The following is a 20,151-nucleotide window of genomic DNA, read 5'->3' as shown; positions in this document are numbered from 1 at the left end:
GCTGGGATTACATGCATGAGCCACCGCACCTGGCCAGAAACTGTTTTCTGAGCCTCACAAATGGAGACGGGAATGGGAGCAGGCCATCTAAATTAGGTGGCCAACAGTGGCTGAAGCTGAAAGAGCAAGAAAGGGGGAGATCCAGTGCCACGAAAAGCAAGAAGCCTGAGGGAAGTCCAGAAAGCCATCCCCCTGCCTACCCTGTCCCCATGGCCTATCCAGCTCCCAGAGGCACCTCGCCTCTGCTAAGTGGAACGTATGTGGTTCTGCCTGGGGACCTCCTGATCTAGCCATCCTTAAGCCCATCCTGGAGTCCTTCTGTCTAACTCTGCAGTATTTCCAGCTAAGCCACACCAGACAACCTGCATCAGAGTGAAAGAGCTCTGCAAAAAGAAAAGGCTCAGGTACCCCTGGCTTGTAGGAAAGGCTATGGAAGAACCCCAATCACTGGATTCCTTCTTCTAGCCCTTCTAACCTTCTAAGATACCTTTCTTATCTTCTCTTCCTCTGAAGGCAGCTTCACAAATTTGTACCTTCATGGGTTCCTCCCCTGCTGCTCTTACCCAGAACTCTGCCTAACTTAAGAATCACACAAATGCTGGGATTTAAAGTTAAGTATTGTCCAGGTTGTTTTTCCCACACAGAGGCCTTTGTGTGGTATATAAAACAGATCCGAGTGGCCTCTTGGTGGAAGAGGGTGGGGAGCTGCAGAGATAGCCTTAAGCATCTCCTGCTCTTGTAGCATTAGAGCTCTTTCCTGAGCATTTCAAGGCCTGAAGTCAGAGCAGGGAAAGGAGGAAGGCGGAGCCTTGCCTGGAGTCCAGCCCACAAATTTTTTTTCTCCTAGCTGCAAATTTCAATACCTTACTCTTAAGTCCTGGAAATGTCATTTCTTCCATTCCCTTCTGCAGGCTCCATGATTGGTATAGAGTGGGGAGGGAGGGGCAGAGAGGGTCCTGCAGCTGGGGCTCCCTGATGTCCATACTTCTAAGGGCAGAGGGTGCTTCGGACATTGCAGGGACAGAGTTGTTAACAGGCTGTGAATTTCATGCTTCCCTATGCGGGGTGAAGCATGTGCAAGAGATTCCAGCAGGCAAAAAAGGTGAATAAGAAATCTATTCTCAGGAGGGCCGGCTAACCATGGCATTATTTTCTCCAGGCCTTCTAGAATCATTAACTAATCAAATCTAGACCTAAAGCCAATTATGCAAAAGGATATCTTAGGGCGAGGAAGTCTGAATGACTGCATTTAATGCTTGCCTCTTCTACAGGTTCCAGAAAGTGCCCATGGGGACTGATAACTAGATCTGTTAAGGAGCACTGGAGATCCCAGGATAGCTGTGCTACGTTCTGAGGAAGGCAGGACAGAACCCAGATAGTTTATTCTGTTCCCACAGCAGATAAAGGTCTCCCTTTGCCCTCTCCATTTCGAATGTCCAGCTCTCCAAGACCTAAGGAAAGCTTTGTCCTGGATCACAGTGACTTGTGGCCTCTGAGTGCCTTTCCGAATTTCCTGGTAGTTTCACTTCCTGGAATGCCACAGTCTGACTTCTACATCAGTGCCAGAGGCATGCCTCGTTATTTTCCCCTGGACACCTCACAGGTTTGAAACTCTGAAGTCACCTCATGCTTTCCCTTCTCTCCCACCTCCCACAGCAGCAGTCCCCATGTTGAGATTACCCAACCCCCAACCAATACTCTCACACATCAGTCCTCTCCTCTCCATCCCAACCCCACTGAGAGCAGCTGGAGAGGACTGTTGCTGCCAGCCCCCAGCTGATTTCCCTGCCTAGCAAATCCCCTCACTCAGCCCCAGCCCTGGCCCATCTCACACACTGCTGCCAGAGATTCCACAAGTATGTTTCCGGTAACATCAGTCTCCTCTGAGTGCCTTCCCACCTCATTCCTGCTTTAAACCCTCTCCAGCTTCCCATTACCTACAGAAGGAGATCGGGCCTTGGCACTGAGCCATCCCACAAGCAAGTGCCCCTGCCTTGCTCAGTTCATTTCCTGCTCCTCTTCCTTGCCTGGCCTGAGCCTGTGTTCTGACCGCAAAAGTGCACTCACTGCTGCCCAGTCAGCTCCCGAGTTCTCCCCAACTCAGGGCTTTGGCTCCAACTTTTCTTTCTGCATTGACTGTTCTGCTCTCATTTGTGTCACATCTCTCCTTTCCTTTGGGCCCACTCCACTCTCCAGACCCTTTCCAGAGAGACCCCACAGAATGCACCTCCTGCTTCCCCAAGCTCCTCCAGCAGGCTGCTAGGAGACGGTCTGAGAGCAGAGCTCTGTCTGCATCCATCCCTCACTGACAGTGGGAGATCTCAGAGGTGTGGAGCTCTTCTGTTGTATTTCTTTCTTGGAGGAAAATTGAGAATTAACTTTAATTTTTTCATTGTAATTTTAACTTCTCAAAGAAGACATTAAATATTAACACAATAATGTTATTTTACTGTGGCATTTAGTCAACCACCGATTTGGGGACAAAAGAAACAACATGTACTTTTAAGGTAGTCAAGATTCAATTGTAATTAACTTGGAACACCAAAGAGGAAAAAACATCAGCAGTATATTCTACAAAATCCTTATATGCTGAAGGAATGTGAAGTTACCAACAGCACTTGATATCCTTGAGAGATGGTAAAACAAGACAATATTGTTCTTTTTTTTTTTTTTTTTTTTTTCGAGATGAAGTCTTGCTTTGTCACCCAGGTTGGAGTACAGTGGCACTATCTCAGCTCACTGCAACCTATGCCTCCTGGGTTCAAGAGATTCTTCTGCCTCAGCCTCCCGAGTAGCTGGGATTACGGGTGCCCGCCACCATGCCCAGCTAATTTTTCTATTTTTAGTAGAGATGGGGTTTCACCATATTGGCCAGGCTGGTCTTGAACTTCTGACCGCAAGTGATCCACCCATCTTAGCCTCCCAAAGTGCTGGGATTACAGGCATGAGCCACTGCGCCTGGCCTAAAACAAGGCAATATTGTTCTGATGAATCAACTGCCTAACTTCTGATTAAAGAAAAAAATCAGGGTGATTCTCAGTCCTCAGCTACTTTTCAGTCAAAAGAAAAAGATCTGTATTTTATGCTTAAGAAAATCAAGCTGGGCTGGGTGCGGAATCTACTGAGTATTATATTCCAACAAATATTTACTGAGCACTCGCTAGGCTTTCTGTGTGTCCTTGTAAGCAAATGCTGCAATTGGAAAAATGAATAAATTGCCAATGGCACAATTTTAGCTATTGGGCAAGTCTGGCAGGTTGGGGGCTGAGGGGAGCCTGCTTGCATATCACTTGCAGCTCCGTTCCAAATGCTATCCTGCTGAGAGGAAAAGCTGATCTAGGCGAAACCTGCCCTGGTGTGGTATCACTGAGAGATTATTCCAAAACTAGCTTCTTCCACATAGGCAGAGAAGTGTACACAGACCATTTTGACTAAGGATTCAGACACTGGAAGGTTCACACATCTGGGGAGGCTTCCAGGGAACACAGTCCTGTGTCCTGCCTTGGCAAGCAGTCCCAGCCACAGTAACTGATGAGGGGCCTTGCATCTATTACAAAGGCTATCTGGCCTCCCTTTCTCTCATTCTGCTGTCTATTAAGGTGAACTTCTTTGCTCAGCTTTGATCCCTTGCCTCAAAACAGTGTTCTTGCTTCTCATTGGGACCGTTGATCCAGGGACCTTTCCTGACACCCAGCCCCAAGCATAGAGAATCCAAGTCTACTAAAGCAGGCACCCTCCCAGATGGCCACTTGTCCAGAGGTGTGACCTTACTTCTACTCCATCTGCCCCCTGTCTCTTTCATCCAGCAGCCCATTTCTACCCACAGCCTGAGTTCCTTTTAGCTTTTGTAGCATTTGCCATTACATGCACATGACCCCAGGTCTGGGGCTGTAACCGCTTATACGATGGCTGCGACCTCAGGACTACCCAGCTAGGGTGCTCTTCTTTCCACTCCCCTCTTCCCTCCTGGATTCATGTAAATATCAAATGAGCAGCTAGGACACAAAGTAGAGAAACTTAACGTACACATAATCATTTGTCTCTTTCTGTCACATATGAAAACTCAGGAACAAAATGATGGTTTTGTGATTCCTGAGTTATGGAACCACACAGATAATAGAGACTTGGCATTATTTAAAACCGATGACAACGTAACTAGCAAAAGACCTAACAGTTTATTAAATTTCTACCTTTAAAAATAATTTTTCTCTAGGATGTCCTAGAGCAGGGGTCAGCAAACTACGGCCAGTAGATCAAATCTGAGAAGCTGCCTATTTTTGTAAGCAAAGTTTTATTGGAACACAGTCACACCCATTTGTTTACCTACTGTTTGTGGCTTTCCCACTAAGATGGCAGAGTTGAGACAGAGACCAAATGACCAACAATGCCTAAGATACTATCTGGCTCATTATAGAAAAGTGTTCCAACCTCTATCCTACAGCAAAAAGACAATGTGAAAGGATAAGAACGAGGTACCTGTTGACTGGCAGGTATTTTCTTGTGACATGGCGGTTGTCACGGTTTCCGTGGCTGCATCTCTAACAGCTTGCTCCTCACTCTGCAGAAGGGTAAGGACACACTTCCAGAGAGCAAGTGTATCCTGCAACTCTAAGAAGACCAAAAGGAATCTGAATTACCTAGAATGCAATTAAAGGCAGGTACAAATACTGCTTCAAATCCCTGGTGGAAGAGAGGAGCACTGAATGAGTTACAGCTATCCCTTTTTTTCTGGGTATTGTTAAGATAGAGTGTTAGACAAACATTGGCAAACAGAGACTCCTAAGGGAGCAGATTTGGAAATGTCTTTTTTGGGGGTGAGGAGGTAGGCTTTCCGGAGGCAACCAGCCCTAGGCAAGGCCTCCAGAAGATGCTGGCCAGCTGACAAAGACCCTCTGCCCTGCTCTCCTAGTTGAGTCCTGATTCTCTAGAAGAAAACTTTATGCATAAGACTGCTTTGGAGAAACTAGCCCAGTGTTGATTCAAGTGTCTGAGCCTATAAATTCTGAAAGTGAAGCATCAATCAAGATTATGCTCTGGGGGCAAGAATAAAAAAAGAGAGGCTAGGTGTGGTGGCTCATGCCTGTAATCTCAGCACTTTGGGAGGCCAAGGCGGGAGAATCACGAGGTCAGGAGATTGAGACTATCCTGGCCCATATGGTGAAACCCCATCTCTACTAAAAATAAAAAAATTGGCCGGGTGTGGTGGCGGGCGCCTGTATTCCCAGCTACTTGGGAGGCTGAGATGGGAGAATTGCTTGAACCTGGGAGGCAGAGGTTGCAGTGAACTGAGATCGTGCCACTGCACTCTATCCTGGCGACAGAGCGAGACTCTGTCCTCGCCCTTAAAAAAAAAAAAAAAAAAAAAAAAAAAAAAAATAGAGAAAGACCCATGATAAAGGCAACAGCTTGTGTCCCATGTATGTAGGGGGTCCACTATCTGACTGCCATTACTCCTGGACACTGATCTGTCTATTCAGCCTGTGCTAGGTGCTGCTGTGGACAATGAATAATAAAAGATAGTATCTTGTCCTGAGCAATCAAAAGGAATATAAAGTCAAAAACACAAAACAATGAGTTGTGAAGAACAAAATTGCATGGCTGTGACTCACAACAGGAAAGATGAGAATGGATTGCTATAACTGACACAGAATTCATGACGAAAGTGAGAGGTGAGCATGGCCTCCCAGAAAGGGTGCCTCTAGTCCAGGTGGGATGGGCCTGGGCTTGTGGAGGGTTATCACTGGAGGGCCATGGAAGACCACCACGCAGCATCCCCATCCTTTCAATGGAGAAACTACCCTTCCCTAGAACTCCCCATTGTCTGTCCTCTCCCTCATCTGTACATGGAGAACCTGGTTTCAGAGTCACTGATGCTTTAGTCATACCAATAAGAACAGTGGCTCCATTTGGGGTTTCATTCTCTTCTTTTCATTACAGATCTGATTTAAATTTTACTCAGCCTTTCAGTCTCCATCCTTTCTAGTTGTTCTGTAAGGGTTCAATACCTTCCTTTCTTAATATTTTCCTCTTTAACATGGTCATCATTTATATCCTTCAGATCCTTCCCTCTTTAGTCCATTTCAGTTTTTCGTTTTCCTTAAATGACTTTGCTGTGCCCTTGACTTTTCTCATGTACTTCTTTTCTTTTTGAGATGAAGTTTCACTCTTGTTGCCCAGGCTGGAGTGCAATGGTGCAATCTCGGCTCACCGCAACCTCCACCTCCTGGGTTCAAGTGATTCTCCTGCTTGAGCCTCCCGAGTAGCTGGGATTACAGGTATGCACCACCACACCTGGCTAATTTTGTATTTTTAGTAGGGACAGGGTTTCACCATGTTGGCCAGGCTCAAACTCCTGACCTCAGGTAGACCCACCCTCCTCGGCCTCCCAAAGTGCTGGGATTACAGGCATGAGCCACCGCGCCTGGCCTCTCATGCACTTTTATGTCCTTTGCTTCTACCTATTCAGTACCTTTTTCATTGAGATGCAGTCTTACTATGTTGCCCACGCTGGAGTGCAGTGGCACAATGGCTCACACTGCAGGCTCGACCTCCCAGGTTCAAGGAATTCTGCCTTAGCCTCCTGAGTAGCTGGAACTACAGGTGTACACCACCACATCTGGCTAATTTTTTTATTATTTGTAGAGACAAGATCTTGCTGTGTTACCCAAGCTGGTCTCGAACTCCCGGGCTCAAGTGATCTTCCTGCTTCGTCCTCCCAAAGTGCTAGGATTATAGGCATGAGTCACTGAGCCTATTTCTCATGTTCTTATAGGCACAGGACCCAATTTCACAAAGGAATTCCAGGTTATTCCATACACATTTTACCTGTTATGAGCTAGGGTTTGAGTAGTTAAAGTCACCCAGAAAATGTGCTGCAAAATGGTATTAACTTCACTGGAGAAGCTTGACTAAGGTTTGTCATCCTTTGCTCTTATTCCTCCAGGTCTAATGATTAAATCACAATCACAGAAGGTCCCTTCTCAATATCTCTCTGGCTGTAAGAAAAATGCCTGAAGTCACTAAGAAGAAAAAAGTTAAAACCATATTGAAGAAAATGTTGTCTCCCAGAGAGATACAGGGACATGAGACCCTTTATTGGTCTGAACTCCTACAACATTTAAAATTTGGATCTCATTATCTAAAAAACAATTCCTTCCTTTATTCTGTAAATCCTTTCTCCACAACTATACTGAAAGCTCCTTGGAGGCAGTGACCATGTCTGATTCTTGAGGGCTGGGCATGGAAGAGGTACACAAAAATATAATTCTACTAATAGGTGAGAAGAGAATCACAGCATGTTAATATGGGATTAAACATGGCAGGAGAGGGCAGGGTTGGGGTTGAAGCATGGCTGTAGAACCCGGGGTTTCCTTTTATTAAACCCTATGCTTAAAAGCAAAACAAAAAACAAAATAACACAATTTTAAAAATTTAAAAAAAAACTATGCTTTTCAATTCCTTAGGATATTCTCAAGCTTGGTTTTCTTACGTATCATTGACACGCTGCCCTTTCCTATTACTCTTGATACACAGAGTAGCAGTGAGGAGAGACATGGAGGTGTACAACATGCTGGAAACCAGATAAGATCTGTATATCCATTTAATTTCAAAATATCTCCACCTTTATGTCCCAAAGATACTAATATGGTTTGGATTCATAAATCTCATGTTGAATTGGAGTGGATGGTGGGAGGTGAGTGAATCATGAAGGCAGATTTCCCCCTTGCTGTTCTCATGATAGTGAGTGAATTCTCACAAGATCTGGTGGTTTAAAAGTGTGTGGCACTTCTCCCTGCTCTCTGACTCTCCTGCTCTGCCATGGGAAGCTGTGCCTTGCTTCCCCTTTGCCTTCTGCCATGATTGTAAGTTTCCTGAGGCCTCCCAGCCATGCTTCCTGTTAAGCCCATGGAACTGTGAGCCAATTAAACCTCTTTTCTTGATGAATTACCCAGTCTCAGGTAGTTCTATATAGGAGTGTGAGAATCGACTAATACAGAAAATTGGTACTGGAAGTGGAGCACTGCTATAAAGACATTTCCACCTGAAAATGTGGAAGCAACTTTGGAACTGGGTAATGGGCAGAGGTTGAAACAGTTTGGAGGGCTCAGAAAAAGACAGGAAGATGTGGGAAAGTTTGGAACTTCCTAGAGACTTGTTGAATGGTTTTGACCAAAATGCTGACAGTGATATGGGCAATGAAGTCCAGGCTGAGGTGCTCTCAGATGGAGGAGATGAGGAACTTACTGGGAACTGAAGTAAAGGTCACTCTTGCTCTGCTTTAGCAAAGAGACTGGTGGCATTTTGCCCCTGCCCTAGAGATCTGTGGAACTTTGAACTTGAGAGAGATGACTGAGGGTATCTGGCAGAAAAAATTTGTAAGCAGCAAAGCATTCAAGATGTGACCTGGCTGTTTCTAAAAGTATACACTCATATGCATGAACAAAGAGATTATCTGAAACTGGAACTTACATTTAAAAGGGAAGCAGAGCATAAAAGTTTGAAAAATTTGGAGCCTGGCCATGTGGTACAAAAGAAAAAGCCATTTTCTGGGAAGAAATTCAAGCCTGCTGCAGAATTTGCATAAGTAAAGAGGAGCCAAGGCTGGGTGCAGTGGCTCATGCCTATAATCCCAGCACTTTGGGAGGCTGAGATGGGTGGATTGCCTGAGGTCAGGAATTCAAGACCAGCCTGGCCAACATGGTGAAACCCTGTCTCTACTAAGCGTACAAAAATTAGCCAGGCATGGTGGTGGGCACCTGTAATCCCAGCTACTGAGGAGGCTGAGGCGGGAGAATCGCTCAAACCCAGGAAGTAGAGGTTGCAGTGAGCCAAGATCGTGCCATTGCACTGCAGCCTGGAAAACAAAGGTGAAACTCCATCTCAAAAAAAAAAAAAAAGAGAGAAACCGAATGTTAACAGCCAAGATGATGGGGAAAATGTCTCTAGGGCATTTCAGAGACCTTCACAGCAGCCCCTCCCATCAAAGGCCAGGAGGCCTAGGAAGAAAAAATGGTTTCTTAGGCCAGGCCCATGGCCCAGCTGCTCTGTGCAGCCTCGGGACACAGCACCCTGTGTCCCAGCTGCTCTAGCTCCAGCTGTGACTAAAAGGGGCCAAGGTACAGCTCAGGCCATTGCTTCAGAGGGTGCAAGCCCCAAGCCTTGGTGGCTTTCATGTGGTGTTGGGCCTGTGGGTGTGCAAAAGGCAAGAGTTGAGGTTTGGGAACCTCTGCCTAAACTTCAGAGGGATGATGAAAACACCCAGATGTCCAGGCAGAAGTCTGCTGCAGGAGTGGAGCCCTCATGGAGAACCTCTATTAGGGCAATATAGAGGGGGAAATGTGGGGTTAGAGCCCTCACACAGAGTTCCCACTGGGACACTACCTAGTGGAGCTGCGAGAAGAGGACCACCGTCCTCCAGACCCCAGAATGGTAGGTCCACCAACAGCTTGCACTGTGTGCCCGGAAAAGCTGCAGGCACTCAACACCACCCTGTGAAAGTAGCTGCAAGGGCTGTACCCTGTAAAGCCACAGGGGAAGAGTTGCACAAGGCCTTTGGGAGCCCACTCCCCGCATCAACATGCCCTGGATGTGAGACATGGAGTCAAAGGAATTTATTTTAAAGCTTTAAGATTTAATGACTGCCCTGCTGGGTTTTGAACTTGCATGGGGCCTATAGCCCCTTTGTTTTGGCCAATCTCTCCCATTTGGAATGGGAGCATTTACCCACCACCTGTACCCCCATTGTATCTTGGAAGTAGCTAACTTGTTTTTGATTTTACAGGCTCATGGGTGGAAGGGACTTACCCTGTCTCAGATAAGACTTTGGACTGTGGACTTTTGAGTTGATGCTGAAATGAGTTGAGACTGGAGGACTGTTGAGAAGGGATAATTGTATTTTGCAATGTGAGAAGGACATGAGATTCAGGAGGGGCCTGGGGCGAAATGATATGATCTGGATTTGTGTCCCCACCCAAATCTCATGTCGAATTGGAGGCGGGGCCTGGTGGGAGGTGATTGGATTATGTAGGCGGATTTCCCCCTTGCTATTCTCATGACAGTGAGTGAGTTCTTATGAGATCTGATGGTTTTAAAGTGTGTGGCACTTCTTCCTGCTCTGTCTCTCTCTCTCTCCTGCCACCATGTGAAGAAGGTGTTTGCTTCCCCTTTACCTTCTGCCATAATTGTAAGTTTCCTGAGGCCTCCCAGCCATGCTTCCTGTTAAGAATATGGAACTGTGAGTCAATTAAACCTCTTTTCTCCATAAATTACCCAGTCTCAGGTAGTTTTTTTTTTTGAGATGGAGTTTTGCTCATTGCCCAGACTGGAGTGCAATGGCGTGATCTCGGCTCACCGCAACCTCCGCCTCCCGGGTTCAAGCAATTCTCCTGACTAGCTGGGATTATAGGCATGTGCCACCAAGCCTGGCTAATTTTTGTATTTTTAGTAGAGACAGGGTTTCTCCATGGTGGTCAGGCTGGTCTCAAACTCCTGACCTCAGGTGATCCACCTGCCTCAGCCTCCTAATGTGCTGGGATTACAGACGTGAGCCACTGTGCCCAGCTCAGATAGTTCTTTATAGCAGTGTGAGAACAGACTAATACAGATACCTTCAACTTAAAACAAAAATCACTGAATACAACCAGCAGCCTATCCAGTCACTTTAGCCAGATGCCTAGAAGTCATTCTTGAATTTTCCTCTATATCAACCTCAATACCACCAAGTCCTGTTGATTCCACTTCCTAAACCTCTTGAGCCTGTTCTCTCTTCCTTGCTGCCATAGCTTCACACTCATCCATTCATTTCTCACCTAGATTATTGCAATAGGCCTCCTGGAAGAGGGGACAGTTAGGCTGTTTTGAAAGACAAACAGAAGTCAGTCAAGCAGTGGTTTGTTTAATTTAGAGAACTGTTCCCTACTGATGACACACAGGGCCCGTGTTAGGGAGTGGTAGATGATAAGGCAGGAGGAGTGGGCTAGGGGACAGTACAGGAAGGGCCTTATGAGCCATGCTAAAGGGTGTTTAGGCTTTATACTGAAGGCAGTGGGAACCCACTCAAAGGTTTTAAATAGTGGACTGAAATTATCAGACTTGCATTTCATAAAGAGGCTCTTTGTAGAAAAAAAACTTTAGGGGTAAGGCTGAAAAATAAGAGGCTGGTTAAGAGTGTGTTGGTGGTCTGGGAGCGGTGGCTCACGCCTGTAATCCCAGCACTTTGGGAGGCTGAGGTGGGTGGATCACCTGAGGTCAGGAGTTCGAGACCAGCCTGGCCAATATGGTGAAAACTCATCTCTACTAAAAATACAAAAATTAGCTGGGTGTGGTGATGGCTACTCGGGAGACTGAGGCAGGAGAATTGCTTGAACCCAGGAGGTGGAGGTTGCAGTGAGCCGAGATCATACCATTGCACTCCAGCCTGGGTGACAAGAGTGAAACTCCGTCTCAAAAAAAAAACAGTGTGTTCGTGAAAATGATTAGAGCATGAACTAAGATGGCAGGAATGTAACTGAAAGACATAAAGGCAGGTTTCATGTTGCCACCTTTCACCTTCCCTTTTTTTAGGCGAGAATACCTATTCATATTTTAAGTGAGTTTGGTATAAAAGACTTCCGTCTCAGCGCACTTACCAAGAATAGGATGGGGGTTGGTGAGGAAAAGTGGTGTAGTACTGGTGAGGACTTCAACGACGGCCAGCCTAGACTCTGTAGGAAGATGGTCTTCACATGACAAGATGACCAGCTGAACCCACTGCTTCAGCTCAGGAGCTATCAATTCCCTGTTCTAAAAGCACAAAATGTACCTATCAGTAGTTCAGAAGATGCAACAAGGGCTGACACGGAATTAGGGGTGACCTACACCAAACTGGGCCTGTAGATTAGCTCTTAGCTCAGTGGGAAGAAAGTTGTTTTTTGGTTGCTTTTCGATTCCAACTAGAGAGAAATATGCCCAAGGAAGAAAATCTGACCTGTCTTTCGGTAAGATGGAGTCACTATGACTAGACAACAAGTTCCTTTAGTCTTTTTTTTGAGGCAAGGTCTTGCTCTGTTGCCCAGGCTGGAGTGCAATGGTGCGACCTTGGCTCACTGCAACCTCTGCCTCCTGGGTTAACGTGATTCTCCTGCCTCAGCCTTCCGAGTAGCTGAGAGTACAGGTGTGTGCCACCACACCTGGCTAATTTTTGTATTTAGCAAAATTAGACAGGGTTTCCCCATGTTGGTCAGACTGGTCTCAAACTCCTGGCCTCAAGTGATCCGCCTGCCTCGGCCTCCCAAAGTGCTGGCATTACAGGCATGAGCCACTGCTCCCGGCCTTCCTTTAGTCTTTTCGGATGCAAATCAGGTTATGAGAACACTGGCATACATTTGGTCTGGTAAAGACCAAACTTGTGGGGAAAGACTGTCCAGCAAATAACAACTTGTCACCAATAACCAGATGCCCCTCCTATGGTAACAGAACCCCAGATTTTTGGCTGGGCCCATGGGCACCCAGCTAGAGACTACATGTCCCAGTCTCTCTTGCATTTGGGAGTAACAGGTGATTAAGTTCTGAAGACTGAGATGACACTAGAAGTAGTATCTATGCACTTTCAAGTCATGCCTTAGGAAATGCCCATGATCTTTATTTCCTGGGTTTCCCCTTCCTGCTGGCTAAACAAGGACAAGATGGTGGAAGCTGGAGCAATCAGGTGGGGCCCTAAGATAGAATCTACGTGTTTAGGACAGCAGAACAACAAAGTATGAGAACCTGGTGACTCAACACTGTCAAGCTACTTTGGCTTTGGACTGTTTCTATCCGATTTAAGCCGCAGTATTTATGAGTTTCTGTTACAACATTTAAAATAGAATCACAGGCCGGGCACAGTGGCTCACGGCTATAATCCCAGCACTTTGGGAGGCCAAGGCAGGTGGATCACCTGAGGTCAGGCGTTCAGGACCAGCCAGGCCAACATGGTGGAACCCTGTCTCTACTAATATACAAAAATTAGCTGGACATGGTGGCGCACCCCTGTAATCCCAGCTACTCACGAGGCTGAGGCATGGGAATTGCTTGAAGCCAGGGGGCGGAGGTTGCAGTGAGCCAAGATCACGCCACTGCACTCCAGCCTGGGAGACAGAATGAGACTCCATCTCTAAATAAATAAATAAAGCAGCATCTAACACTATTGTTTAAACAAAGCAGTGTTGTTTTTATTTTTTAGAAAACTAGATTCTCAGTTTATCACAAAGGCTAAAAGATACAAATGAACATCCAGATGAAGAGACAGATACACAGGGAGAGGTCCAGAAGGATCCCAAGCACAGGACTTCCTTTCCCTATGGACCTTTGGGGTGTGCCACTCTCCTGGCACATGAGTGCATCTTGTTCACCACCCAGAAGCTCTCTGAACTTTTCATTCTTCAGGGTTTTTAAGGAAGCTTCATTGCAACAGCATGAATGATTAAATCATTGGACATTGCTGATCAACTCAACCTTCAATTCCTTGTTTTTAATAGTAACAGTTTTACTGAGATACAGTTTACATACCATAGAATTCATTCATTTAAAGTGGCCAATGCAGTGAACTCTGGTATACTTACAGATATGTGCAATCACCACCACAGTCAATTTCAGAACATTTTCATCACCACAAAGAGAAACTCTGCACCCTTTATCTATCACTTCCCTATCCTCCCATCTCCCCAGCCCTGACTAAGCACTAATCTACTTTCTGTCTCTATCAATTTGCCAATTCTGGACATTTCCTGTAAATGGAAATTTCCTATAAATGGAATCAGATAATACGTAGTCTTTTACGACTATGTTCTTTTACTTAGCACTCACCCATGCTGTAGGATGTATCTGTACTTCACTCATTTTTGTGGCCAAATAATATTCCATTATACGGATACACTACATTTTGCTTACTCATTCATCAGCTGATAAACATCTGGATTGTTTTCATCATTTAAACTCTGTTCTTTCACTTTTTCTAGAACAGGGACTGTTGTTCCAGATGTACTTTACTTCTCCTATCAACTGAACCTCTTTAAATGTTCAAAATGTAACTAATGATTCCTTTGATCATCTACGGGCATCTATGCAACTAACATGATGAGTATTTTAGACCTTGAGGAAGATGCTAATTCCCAACGCACCAAGAAACTCATGTTTCCCCAGGAGCATCTTTTATTTATTTCTTTACAGTTCTGTTAGTTTTTTTCTCCCTGGAAAACTCCCAATTTTCATTAAATATCACTTTATTCATGTACTGGACATAACAACTGGTTAAAAACAGCTTTGGATAAGAATAATGCCTTGGCAGGCCTGTTAGGCTGCCTGGTGATTTCTGTCTTAGAACTTGGTGTTTTTGTTTGTTTGTTTGCTTTTTTTGAGACGGAGTCTTGCTCTGTTGCCCAGGCTGGAGTACAGTGAGACAATCTCGGCTCACTGCAACTTCCACCTCCTGGGTTCAAGCGATCCTCCTGCCTCAGCTTCCTGAGCAGCTGGGATTACAGGCGCGTACCACCACACCTGGCTAATTTTTGTAATTTTTAGTAGAGCTGGGGTTTTGCCATGTTGGCCCAGCTGGTCTCAAACTCCTGACCTCAAGGTGATCCGCCCGCCCTGGCCTCCCAAAGTGCTGGGATTACACGCTTGAGCTACCGTGCCCGGCCCTGGTGGTTTTTTTTTGTTGTTGTTGTTGTTGAGACAGGGTCTTGCTCTGTTGCTCAGGCTGGAGTGCAGTGGCATGATCTCAGATCACTGCAATCTCCGCCTCCCGGGTTCAGCCTCCTGAGTAGCTGGGATTACAGGTGCCCACCACCACACCCGTCTAATTTTTGTATTTCTTGGTAGAGATGGAGTTTCACTGTTGGTCAGGCTAGTCTCGAATTCCTGACCTTAGGTGATCTGCCTCCCTCGGCCTCCCAAAGTGCTGGGATTACAGGCGTGAGCCACCATGTCTGGCCGTTTTTTTTTTTTTCTCCCCCACTCCTGGGCTATAGTTTTTAGCAAATCATCTCCATTCCTATACTCCCTCCACCCCACCTGACTTTTTTGGGGGCTTTTTTAGCTCCTAGTGACCTCCTACATTTGGCTCCCTGGCTTGCCTTTGAATGACAGATCTAAGGAAATTGGACCTGCTTGTTAATTCTTACCCTTGGTTTTATCTCTGCCCAGCCTCATGCTCTCTGAACTTCATGGTCTCCTCTATGAAGTCTTCTTCAGCCTCTGAACTCTCACTCCCTCCTCTGGGTTCCCACGGCCCTGGCACATCTTGCTACTAGAGCATTTAATGTAATTATCTAATGTTCTCTTTCTCTCATTAGACTATAGCTCTAGTCTCTGTTCATCTCTGTATCTTCAGTACCTACACAGCAGTGCTAGGTTTATTGTAAGGGCTCAGGGTCCACAATGTTATGCCACCACCATCAGTGTGGCTGTGTGGAATCTGGATCTTCCGGTAATTTTCCTGTGGTATTGACTGCCTTCTACTTGTGATTCTGTGAGGGTGCTATCTTTCTTGTATGCACCTAAGTAGCATGTATTTGTCTTAAGACATCTTCCCAGGAAGCTGTTTTTCTTACTTTAGTTCTACTTCACTACCAAAGGACATGTAAAACAGGTGGAGCGCATCTGGACCTCCATCCAGAGCCAGCTGGGCCATGTTCTGGGGGAATATTTAAGCCTTAGCGATGTATTTGCATACTTAGTTCACTAGGTTGCAATCCTAAATATTTTTGGAATTGACATGCTTATTCCTCTTTAAATAAAGAGTCCAGCTAGAAAAATGGGGAAAAAAACAAGGGGTTTGGGCATATGCGTTTTGGGAGGAAGGTTCTGTTACCCCTATGAACTCTAATTTAAAAAATGCCTAAAACAGGCTGGGCGCAGTGGCCCACATCTGTAATCTCAGCACTTTGGGAGGCCGAGGCGGGTGGATCACCTGAGGTCAGGAGTTCGAGACTAGCCTGGCCAACATGGTGAAACCCCGCCTCTACTAAAAATACAAAAAATTAGCCGGGCATGCTGGCACACGCCTGTGATCCCAGCTACTCAGGAGGCTGAGGCAGGAGAAGAATCGCTTGAACCCGGGAGGCAAAGGTAGCAGTGAGCCGAGATCGTGCCACTGTACTCCAGCCTGGGCAACAAGAGCAAAACTCCATCTCAAAAAAAAAAAAAAAAAAAAAAGCCTAAAACAAGAGAAAAGAAAGGTGGCGTCCAAAGTCTTTTCAAGTTATACTCAAATTCAAAAACCAGCACAAACAATATTTCTGTAGATGTTACATACACATATCACAGGGGTTCTGCCTGCTGAGACTGTTCACTTTTACTGACATCTGAGTAAATGAGAACACAAAATCCTAGGTTCCGGAACAAGATCAGAACCAGCCTTACCTCTACACATGTCTGCATGTGGTGGGAAATGACTTTGGAAGCAAGTCTCAGAGCTACGCTCTGAATTTCAGATCTAGAAAAATAAACAAAAAAAAAAACACAAAATTACAATCAGACATATTTCATACACTGGTTTTTGCAGATAGTCTGTAATCCATGCAGAGGTGAACACTGAAAATCTCTACCTCCTAGTTACAAAAATGCCTCTGGAAGCAATTACCTTTTGGTTATTAATGCAAATCACTGACATCATTCTATTGCTTGAGTTTAGAATTCTTAGGCTGAGGCTTAGAATGAAATACAGGACCTGAGACCTGAGGGCAGGATTGTGTGCAAGTTCATTACATAATGACTGATGGGACCATACATCTTACCAAGGTTGCACAGGAGGTATTGGGGGCAAACCTTTCATTGGAAGCGATATCCATCGTCCAGATCAAGAACTCCTTTGGGGTCAGATGGACACAGTGCTCCGTCTGGGGAAGCCACTCACCAGGGTCCATGCAGTGAAGAATTTTCAGTATCTGTGTAAGCCAAATCCGCACACAAGAAAGAGAAATAAATACTCAGGGAGCTATCTCTAGATGTTACATGATAATCAATTGTAACAACAAGAGGTCTATCTTTCAAAAGGCTCCCACTGACTTCTTATTTCCCCCATAATATCTTTGGGAGACTGAGGCGGGGTGATGCAATGACTAACCAGAGGACCTCTGGTGACTTGGGATGGGAGCCAGATGCCCTGATTTTAGACCAGTGCCCTTTCCTTTTGATTATGCCTCCCAGGTGGCCATCTGCCCTGAAATAGCCATGTCAGTAAAGACTACCTCTGACACACTCTACAGTGAATTTTTAATGATCTGTTTCCTAAACATCCCAAAGTGGTTTGCTCTGTCTTTGGTTAATCTCTGCCATCAATACCCCTATCATCAAAAACTTTTCTTGGTGCCCTTCTAGGTATGACGCCATGCCAACCACCATAAAAAGGGAGTCCTTATCCACTGGCTGCCAAATCTACTTCCTATTGCCCCTGGAGAGCCCAAACCCAATCTTGCCTTCATGATCCTACCATTCCAGTGGCTCACAAAAGAATGTGGGGAGTGGAAAGGGCCAGTCAGTACACTGGAGACTTTACCTTGCAGAAGCATTCTGGGTGATTTTCCTTCATGGCCAACAATAAGAACTTCTCTCCCATGTTGCACAGCAAGGGTGGCAGGCCCTTCTCTCCAAGTCCAGAGGCTGCTGCTAAGAACTTTTCCAAGAGGGCTTCCAGTGTCAGTGAGCGCACTTCAGGGAAGGCAGATTCTAACAGCTGAGAGAAAGAGATGGGGACATCCCTCTCCCGCTCTCCACTCTTGGCTGCCGCGGCCCACACTGCAGCAATGGCTAGTCTGGTGAGGCTCTGGAGGTACTGGGGCAGGCCTGGCGCCTTGAAGGCACAAGGGAATCCCGTTATCAGCTCTGATCCTGAGATAATCCCTCTGACTTCCTCCCAGAAGCCAAGACTCTCCAGAACTAAGAAGCAAAAAAAGCAAAAGGGAAAGAGATAATCACTTTAAATTTCCACAAAAGGACATGAAAGAATGAAGACTGTATCCACTGCGTGAGGACATCAGATGTCTCCCATAAGCAGATTTCAAACACTGTCATAAGTGAGTGGCCCTCTAAGGTTCAGACTTCTAGTTCACAACAATTTCCATTTAGGTAATGTACAATTTTTCCAACAGGGGCACAAAGGCATTACTGTTAGAAAATGCGTTCCTGGCACCCCTCCTCAACATTCAACAAATATGAACTCAGTGACCTCTTATCACTGAGCCTCAAAGCTGACCAGGAGAAGAGGACATCCAGTATAAACTTCCTTCAGAAGCTAAGCTCCCCTCTGTAACACCCCTTCCCAGAAGCTCTTGGTTGAACCCTACAGTACCCTGGAGCTCATGAGACAGCTTATTCCATTGTTAGTAGATCTAATTGTCAAAAAGTTCTTCTTGTGTTTCTACTCAGTGGCCTAATGCTACATTTTGAGGCTCCCAATGACAGCTCTTTAGGCATTTGATTACAATTCTTGTGTCCCCTCTGTCTTCTCCAGATGAAACATTCCTACTTCCTTCCTCAAATAATGGGGTCACCATCTCTCATTATTCTAGCTGCTTTCCTGTGGACATGCCTCACCCTCTCTTAAAGGATGGCCCATAGGCTGGATCACAAATCTCCTGCATGGTTTGACCCACAGGACTATTACTTTCTCTGTTCTGAACTGGAGTTGCATCACACTGTTGACTCATATGGAGCACAAAGTCAACTGAAACCACAGTCCTTCTTTTTTGACATGGTCTACTGATGGTTGTGAGTCATCTTTCTCCCACTTTGTACTCAGTACTTAGGCCGAGATGCGTTTTGTTTGTTTGTTTATTTTAAGCCCAAGTATAACCCTGTTAAATTTTATCTTCCTGTTAAGTTTTATGGTCTGCCTTTCATTTGCCGAGATCTTTTCATATTCTCAGTTCTGATTAAAAAAATAAAAAAACCAAAAACTTATTGCCTACTTACTATGTGCTAGGAGCTAAATAAGATCACTGCCCTTAAGGAGTTTATAGTCAGTCTAGTTTGAGAAACAGAAATGCATGAACACATAATTCCAATATAGTGGTACAAATGATAACCTAGGTCTCAAAGAGGAAGACAGGTGACAATGTGTTAGGACCACCAAAGGCAGGGGAACCAGCTGAGCAAAGGCTCAACGAAGGCATGAAACAGAATGGACCATGTGGGGAACTACAGGCCATCCCATAACACTGGAGCATAAAATTTGAGGTGGGAAAGGGCAGGAGATGAGGCTAAGGAAGAAATGTGGCTAGAGTACAGAAAGCCTATTAGACAATGTGAAGCAGCCAGTTCTGTACACAAGGGAATGCCACTGAGGGGTTATTTTAAGCAATAAGGTCAGGGGCCCATTTTCACTGAAGTGCTCTTATCGTTGAGGGAGCAATATTAGAGGCAGGGAGACCAGTTACAACACTACTGCACCGTAGTCCAGGAGAGAAATAAATGACGACGGCCTAAAGTTCAGAAGGAATCAGGAGAACGTGGGTTTAAGAAACGCTGAAGGTCTGAAGCCAAGGTGATCATTTAAAAAGGAAAAAAGAAAGAAAAAAAACTACTGAAGGGATAAAACTGGCAGGACTAGGGAACGAGGGTGCGGACTAGGGGAGGAGTCTTGGGTACCTCCCAGCACCCAGTTATTCACACATGTTCATCATCTAATAGAAATTGGGTAAACCAGCCGGGTGTGATGGCTCATGCCTGTAATCCCAACATTTTGGGTGCCCAAGGTGGGAGGACTGCTTGAGCCCAGGAGTTTGAGACTAGCCTGGACAACACTGTGAAAATCTATTTCTACAAAAAATAAAAAGTCAGCTGGGTGGGGGATCACTTGAGCCCAGGAGGCTGAGGATGCAGTGAGCCACGATGCTGACACTGCACTCCAGCCTGGGCGACAAAGTGAGACCCTATCTCAAAAACACATACAAAGTAGTTGGCAAACTTCAATTTCACAGGAATGCCTAAATGCCCCAAATCAAATAATTACTAAAAATGTGGGCAAGATGGAGGGTGGAGGCCTTTGGTGAGCAGGCTCCCTGCTGGCCCTTGCCTCAAATGCTCTTCCAGGCTCTTATCAATTCATTAACTAGCCCTCTTTGGTTTGAGTCATCCCCCAGTTATGAATCCTCTTAATTGTATCATTCTGTCCATGAAGTTTTATCTACAAGAACT

At 45.6% G+C, this 20,151-nt stretch overlaps 1 protein-coding gene across 2 annotated transcripts in view; it reads right to left on the bottom strand.

Moving 5' to 3' along the window:
- THADA (THADA armadillo repeat containing) overlaps window positions 1-20,151 on the bottom strand; it is a 358,452-nt gene that overhangs the window by 42,963 nt on the left and 295,338 nt on the right. Inside the window, exons 33-37 of one of the 2 annotated variants that reach the window (XM_030800262.1) lie at window positions 17,513-17,892; window positions 16,783-16,901; window positions 16,378-16,450; window positions 11,628-11,781; window positions 4,477-4,608 (exon numbers count right to left, since the gene is read on the bottom strand). In XM_030800262.1, the coding sequence (XP_030656122.1) occupies window positions 4,477-4,608; window positions 11,628-11,781; window positions 16,378-16,450; window positions 16,783-16,901; window positions 17,513-17,892 (858 nt within the window). The remainder of the gene's footprint in view (window positions 1-4,476; window positions 4,609-11,627; window positions 11,782-16,377; window positions 16,451-16,782; window positions 16,902-17,512; window positions 17,893-20,151) is intronic. The other variant, XM_030800261.1, reaches the window with a different exon arrangement.

Source organism: Nomascus leucogenys, chromosome 19 (assembly GCF_006542625.1).
Source record: "Nomascus leucogenys isolate Asia chromosome 19, Asia_NLE_v1, whole genome shotgun sequence".
Taxonomy (NCBI): domain Eukaryota; kingdom Metazoa; phylum Chordata; class Mammalia; order Primates; family Hylobatidae; genus Nomascus; species Nomascus leucogenys.
The sequence above is the reverse complement of the archived record's forward strand: the minus strand, read 5'-3'. Positions and strand labels throughout refer to the sequence as shown.